Genomic DNA, 7,796 nt, shown 5'->3' with positions numbered 1-7,796 from the left:
TATATATATATATATAGTATAGTTTCTCGTTTAATCTCCTTGGTTTTTTTTTTCATTTTACAACTACAATTACAGTCCTATATGAACAAACAAAAGCAGGTAATCTTTCATGTATTCATTTCTTATCCTTGAGGTAATGACGCTGTAGGTAAAAACAGGGTGTGGGAAAGTTTTACACTGGTCACACCGGTTGGACGGCAACAGACGTGGATCCGAGTCTGTATACGCAAGAGAAAAACAAACCACATTTGCAGGCCGCCCTCTTCACTAACACAGAGCACAAGAGGTATGAGAAAGCTCTGGGTGACATCCTGACCAAAGAGGTGCAGCGAAAACAAAGCAAAAGGTAAACCTACAGTAAAGGGAGTCTGTGAGTGAAACAAGATCCCAACAACAGCAGTCTGCTCACGTTTTGTGTGCCTGCTTGGATCAGATTGCTTCTTGCAAGAGCAAATAAAGCTTTTGAGCTTCAGCACGAGAGGAGCGCTAGAGAAGGCTGGGCTAATATTTAACATGCAGTACATGAGGGACAACCACAACCGCAATACAACAGACTGCCTGATCAGGACAGACTTTGAAACATATGATACATACATGGCAATTTCCACTTCTGATAAGATGCAGTTTTTTTTTTTTACACATGTATTATATAACTCACTAATATTATACAGGTTGGTTAAAGGAAGCTAGTTTTAGCTTTTTTAAAAAGACAGTTTCAGTTCCTAGAGAGACCAATCCTCTTTTAATGCCATCAAACTGTTGCTGCCTATTTTGGACTAACCAATGTTGTGCATCTTTATACCACTAAGTCCCATCTGTTATATTTAAATGTTATATACACAATAGTTTATGAAAATGTATTTTAAAATGTCATTTAGCCACCATCATAATTTGCTAAATGCCGGAAGGAAAACTGATTGGTTCAAGTTCATTGTTTACAACCACACGTCTCCATTTTTGTTCCATCGAGCTCTGGAGAAACAGATTGACATTAAACAATCTGTTGTGTTTTCTAATGGATTCCTGACAACAAAGAAGATGATACGTGTCTGTGAGACATGATTCTAAGTCCTGTTTTTCCTCTTGAAATTATCTGTCGGGATTTGATCAAATAGGGGCTTTTTATCTCATAAAAAAAAGCTAGTTTTATACTTTAAAGAACTGAAAATTGACACCAAAACTTTCAAACATCCTCTATGCTTTGTCACCTATGTTGCCTTGGCCTCTAATAACGCACACTCACAAGTTCAGACCCACAGTTGAGATCTTGGTTTACAACTCTTCTACTAGACTTCAGCCGACTCACCTTGATGACCTTGATGGATTGTTTGATCTCCTCCAGTTTCTTGGCTCTCTCTTTTATCAAATGTTTGAGCTCTGACCTCTTCTTGCTCACAATACTCTGTAAGAAGAAAATCAGGATTGTGGCTTGACTGAAATCAACACTGACAAAGCTTGACACCATGAAAATCGCATTAAAGTCCTTGCAACTGTCAGTGAGGCCTGAAACCTGCTCCCATACAGTTAAATGTCAAGCTTAAAGCCCATCAGCTCACCATCTTCTTCTTAAACTCATGGTCAGTGGAAACAATGTCGTGGGATTTGTGTGTGGCCTCGGCGCAGACTGTGCAGACGCAGGTGTGGTCCGTGCGGCAGTAAATCTGCAGGAGACGTTCGTGTTTCTTACAGATCTTGTCCTCCAGGTGGAAGGTGGGTTCGATCAGACGATGAGACATCAGAGTCTTCACCTGCATGGAGGAAGACGGCCGAGGATTTGAATGGGCAAATGTAGGAATAACAAACTCAGGACTGGGGTTTGCTAGGATAATCTACCCAGAGCCAGTGATTTGCTTGTGAAGAAGACTTTTTAACCGTGAGTACATTCAGCGAATCTGCAAGGAGGCTTATAGTAGCAGGCTGTTTGAACTAGGAAATGTTCAAGAAAGACTACTGCTGGAACAAACTTGCATGTTCAACTTACCTTTCACAGACAAAAACACTGATGAATGCATTTAAGAGTCAAAAACAATGATAGTTATCCAAGGAGTGATGAGTGAGCAGGAGTCCTGAGATGACCATAGTTATTTGATATTTGACTTTGGCTTTATCTTATGGTATAACCTTTAGTCCTTAGGTGCATCACTGTAAACTCATGTTGTACAGAAAACCATTTTCTATCCCACAGTATCTAGTTCAAGCCAAACGATATCAAAAATACCTAAATATATTATGATGAATTAGAGGGGAATATATACAAATTATGCACGAGACATCTAACACTCTGCACTCCTACAAATACATGTTTGATCTAAATATATCAATATATAATATATTATATATGATGTGACTACAGAAGAATTTAAGATACGTGATGTCAAACTGTGTAAATAGTGTGCTTTCCATTTTTATTTAATTTGAACACTGCCAAGTTTTGGGTTCAAGTACATAAATAAAAAAGTGATTAAGTAGAAAAATATTCCATTATAAGAAATAATAAAATAAAAAGGAAAAACTGACCTTTTTGTGATGTCTGAGATGGGTCTCACAGAATGACCCAGGACAGCTCACACAAGACTTCATCGCCTTTAACTTCCTCCCAATGCAGGCATCACAGGGGACGTCCCCAGTCTGGGCAAACTCCCCAGTGTCGGGCCCCGGAGAGCCCCCATGGCCTGTGTCTGAGCTTAGATTCAGCGTGGATCCTCGTGACCCAGCCCCGGCCCCTCCGCCCACCACCAGCCCCTGGAACTGGGTGGAGATTTCAGCCAGGACCCGGTTGACACTCATCTCTGGCTTTTTGGAGTAGCTCTTCTTACACATGGGGCAGGTGAACTTCTTGCTGTGGTTCCAGTATCCCTGCAAGCAGGCTTTGCAGAAGCTGTGGCCGCAGGGTGTGGAGACGGGCTCCACGAACACCTCCAGGCAGATGGAGCAGCTGAACTGCTCCTCAGAGAGGACCCGGCCTCTCGCAGGGCTTAAGCCTGGAAGAGAGAGGGAGCAAATTGAAGGCACATGATTAAGATTACATGCACAAGTTTTTAGGTAGGTTTAAACAAACTGATCTATGTGTAGAAATACTAAATCAAGAAAGGATTTGTGTGGCCTCTGACATGTCTCGTGACCCAACAAAGAGGGCTGTTCACACCTTTATGAGTTACTAAGATCACATTTTACAGGTTATGTCTGCATCATGAGACATGAACTGAAGTGTGAATTGCTGTAAAACGGCCTTCAGGACAGCAGGTTAGCAGCTGCACTTAGAAAAACATGATTTAATATTTGACTAAAAATGACTCACAGTAGATGTTTTTTGCGTGCACAATCTGACAGTTAGTCGGGATACATGTGCTGATATTGGACAGAGGAAAACCTCAATAGTGATGTGTTGTCCCTTTTTAAACTAGATATATCAACACAGTCATTTACACACCCTCAAAAAAATGCTTATACAACAAGTAAAATAAGTCATGGTGTTAGTGCTCAGTGAGAAAGACTGACAAAATGTTGTGTGTAATTAAAGTCAAAATCTTCATGCTTCATAATGACATTGGCTGGGGATATGTGGTGTCTGTGTTGCCCTCAGTCTTGACTACAGGGTCAAAGGTCAGCGTGTGTACAGACATAATCTGGTAATGTTACTTTGGTGCTTGAGCCGAGTCATAAAGAGTCACAGAGGAGAGAAAAAGTGATTAGTGTAATGAGGTTGTTTCGTGTAAAATCATCAAAATACAAATGTAACTTGGTTAAATTATAAAAAGGGAGTGTATAGTTTATGTTGAGACAATTTAATATAGTCTATGTCTTATCTGAGGTACTGAAACAAAGATATAACACCCTCAAATCCTCTTCCCCCCCACCTCCCTGCGTAATTTTAAAACTCAAAACAGTTCACAGGTGACATGTAAAGATAGGGACAGGAAATATTAGGAAATAGTGGGATTCTCCAGGGCTAATGAAATCATAATAGTGTAACTTTAAGAACCTGTTTTGACAATTTACTGCATTTTGTCTGTTCTGTTTTATCGTACAGCATAGATTAGTAGGGAAGGGAGCATAAGAGAGATGGTGACTACCACTTGGAGAGGTGATAAGTGAATGTGTAAACAAACAGGAACACAAAAACACCACATTTTGACAAGAGAAGTGGAAAGATTAGTTTGAAAAGCTACATGATGAGATAACAACGTTTTCCTCCCCAAGTTATCTGATATTTAGTACCAGAGAACACAAAGCCTTTTCACACAAACACAAATAGGAACTGTATTTAAGGGCGTCTTTTCTTCCACTGGTGGGTGAGAAACTATGTGAGGAATGCAGAAACTCAGGACCTTCTACCTGAGAGCACCTGCTCATGTTTAAAAAAAAAAAAAAGAAAGTCACACTGGGAATATTCACGGAACCAGCCACAACCAAAAAGCACTTTGTATAAAGTAGGCTTCTGAATGTTATAGAATCAGTATTTATGGATGTAAAATGTATTTTTTGTGCTGTTTTTTTCTATATAAATGTGTTGATTCTCATGTAGGTTAATAGTTTTTTTCTTCTATGTAACAGCCACTGACAACTGAGACAAGATTTAAACATGTCAGCCAGTATAACATCATTTCAGAACATCATCTATATAACAAGACCAGACAAAACAAATACATATGAGATGGAAAGACGTTTTCTCAAATGTTATTTAGTATTTTAGTTTCGCTGTCTTTTCTGTTTGTTATTCTTCAACTGGACATATGGCACTATACTGTAGCTCTATAGAAAACTGTACTTAACAAAATATTCACAAAGCGTAACATGTCCTAGGAAGAGGTAAGATAAAGAACATAAATTAAAACTTACTCTGCATGTTTTCCTCTGACGTGGAGCAGTGCAGTACTTCACTTCATGTACTTCATGTACTTTGCTGTGAGTCACACACGGATAGGTGCCGCACTCTTCCTGAAACTTGAAGTGGCCCCTCCCACTTTCAGTGCAACACACCCAGACTTCCACACACATTCCCTCCTTCTGTTATCACACTCTGATTGTAGTTATGCAAAACCCCTAAACCAAAAGGACCTGCTGGGTTTTCTGCATTTGAATAAATGTTTCCCTGAAAAGAGTCAACAACTTAATGAATGCTGGGGCAAGTATAACAGTTATAGGTGAGCCTTTAAAGTTTTACTACAAAAGTCTGGCACTTCATTAAGTGTTACTGTAGGTGTACAGGATTGTCGATCACATGTACTCTTGAACCTTTTTTATGACTCTGATAAGTGTCGCACTGATATCCGGCTCTAAATTTGAAAGAAAATGTACTCGTGTTGCATAATGTGTGATTATATGAAGGTTATTTCTTCTTTTACAGTGATGAAAGTACCAAAAATACTGCTGTTGATCACGTGTACTCACTTTGGGTAAAATTCAGAAATTGTACAGTACATTTCTTTTTAAATTTAAGATTAAATTTAAGATAAGGTTGGATGCACAAAGATCTAAGAAACTATTTTCAAATCATTTCAGATCATTGGAATCAATGGAACAAGAAAAGGTTGCACAAACCAAACACCAGAAACTGTGATAGAACTTGCACAAAAATGAAAAAAAAAAAAATCTAAAACAATAACTAATACAAAATTCCCTATAGCTACATGATATTTATCAGTTTTTGTTAAAGTGACTTAAAAAAGTCTTTAGTTAAGCCTCAACCTGCCTCACCTACTTCAGATTTTACATTTGCCATAATGGATACCTGCATGGAAATACATCAATGTGATCAAAACAGCAGGAAACAACGACTGGCCTAGAATTGTACGACTTCTGTCGCCTTAATAGACCTTTTTGACAGCAGCCATTTTGACAATAATAGTAGGCTAAACACAGGTGTTACAAATGACACTAATTAAGGTTTTGTTCCACTCAGGTTAAACAGAGCCAGGGCACTGATATTGTGCACGCTGGCTCCCTTGAAAGGCTCTGCTCCACCAAATGGAATGGAACCTTAATTAGTGTCACTGGTAGTGCCTGTGTTTACCCTACTATTTGCTGCAGTTAAAAAGGTCTATTGTGATACAGTCAAGGGACGGGAAACATACCAGTAAAATGGACAAGCTGAAAGAAGTTTAAATGAAAGTACGAAGTGAAGTTGATATTTATTCATCAAAATGTTTGTTACGTTGCATTGCGATGTTTTTTTTTTTTAATTATTATTATTCAAAGTTGAATACCTGAAACCTGAAAGGGTTTGAGGTGTCAATTGTAAGCACTGCAAGGAATTATGGTGTCTTTTGAAAAAGAATCAGTGAAAGCAATGGAAAATGATGCTACTGTTAAATAATAAAGACTATAATTAATATCCCCAGTTCTCCTCAGAACTATTACATTACATCAATGCATCTGAACGTATTGTACAAACTGTATTGCAGGGCTGCCACTGTCATCTTGACCATATAACAGAACCATATTTACAAATGTCAAACAAATCCACATACCACAAATTAAGAGATATGTGACTATATGTACTATAAGACACAATGAATACATTTATTCTCTGATCCATCCACTCACAGTTAACGCATGCAATCACTAGATTTTATAATCTATTCTATAGTCTATTTCTGCAGTGTCGACCGTTGTTTATCCAGATCAGCTTTTCCTTTTGTGATCTCTACAATCATACTCCTTATCTGTCAGCAAACAGAGATCAAACACGGAGTACAACCCTGTCCGGGAAGTTGCACTTTGTGAAGGTGAAGATGTGAGTCTCAGCCTTTACATTGATAAACGATACCTGTCCCACCTCGTAATCTACAAACACCCCCAATCCTCTAAGGAGGAGACAGCATTAAAGAGAATGGATTTGCATACACATAAAATACTGCCCTCCATTCCTGTGACCTACAGTCCGCAAGCCGTTCTCAGGAGAGGGAGTGATCCGCTCTCTCCTCTTCAAAGTGCCAGAAGCGACTCCCAGCACCCAGTTGGATGTCTCCTTCACCCCGACCTTCCAGCGCCTGCCTGTGGCTAGGCCCTTTGAATAAACAGTGTTTTCTGTGAACCTCGCTGGGCTAGTCGGAACTTTCTGTTTATTTGGAGATTTCTTTCCACACAGGTATAATTACTGACTGTATTTTCTGTTGTGTTTTAATTTAAAAAAAAACATGAAAACATCCAACTTTAATTGTGAAAAATGACAAACCTGCCTGTGCACTTTCTTAAGCTCAGTGGGGGAAGATGGTTCCATAATTAGAAATGTGATAAATGGTGCTTTTTATGTGATCAATAATAAATGACAAAGTGGTTAAATGAATTAAAAAATAGCTCAATTTATCAAATCACTTGTAGTGTTCAAATCAACTTTGGTGACAACATAGTCTGTCATTCTCAAATAACCTTCCACCCATCAGACTGTCAATGACACAGTCAGAAATATTGATGAATTATTCAATACTTTTGAACGTCATTTTTAGCCACCTTACTTGGCGATCCCAGCATGCACTAAGCCAAAAGGCAGGAAGAGACCCAAACCATTAAGTTAGTACATCAAGTGACCTGATTTCTGAAATGAAAAGGCAAACAATAACAAAAATAGCCTTAAAAAAGCAACTATTCAAACAACAAATGAAAAAAATTGATGAACTGAAAGAAGTTTAAATGAAAGCACGAAGTGAAGTTCAAGATAATGTAGAAAATGTTTCTTGCATTGCATTTTTTTTATTATTATTCAAAGTTGAATACCTGAAACCTGAAAGGGTTTGAGGTGTCAATTGTAAGCACTGAAAGGAATTATGGTGTCTTTTGAAACAGAATCAGTGAAA

The 7,796-nt window shown here is 38.5% G+C and overlaps 1 protein-coding gene across 1 annotated transcript in view; it reads right to left on the bottom strand.

Annotated features, from left to right (window-relative positions):
• Positions 1 to 4,861, bottom strand: part of btr12 (bloodthirsty-related gene family, member 12) — a gene marked incomplete in the record, with an annotated part of 24,093 nt that extends 19,232 nt beyond the window's left edge. Inside the window, 4 exon segments of the mRNA XM_035675781.1 lie at positions 1,307 to 1,402; positions 1,557 to 1,748; positions 2,518 to 2,981; positions 4,840 to 4,861. Of these exon segments, the coding sequence (XP_035531674.1) occupies positions 1,307 to 1,402; positions 1,557 to 1,748; positions 2,518 to 2,981; positions 4,840 to 4,846 (759 nt within the window).
• Between the last annotated feature and the right edge of the window lie 2,935 nt (positions 4,862 to 7,796).

The sequence above is a fragment of the Morone saxatilis genome, unplaced genomic scaffold, assembly GCF_004916995.1.
Source record: "Morone saxatilis isolate NCDOM2014 unplaced genomic scaffold, NCSU_SB_2.0 Contig4, whole genome shotgun sequence".
NCBI lineage: Eukaryota > Metazoa > Chordata > Actinopteri > Moronidae > Morone > Morone saxatilis.
This window is presented reverse-complemented; position numbering and strand designations above follow the sequence as displayed.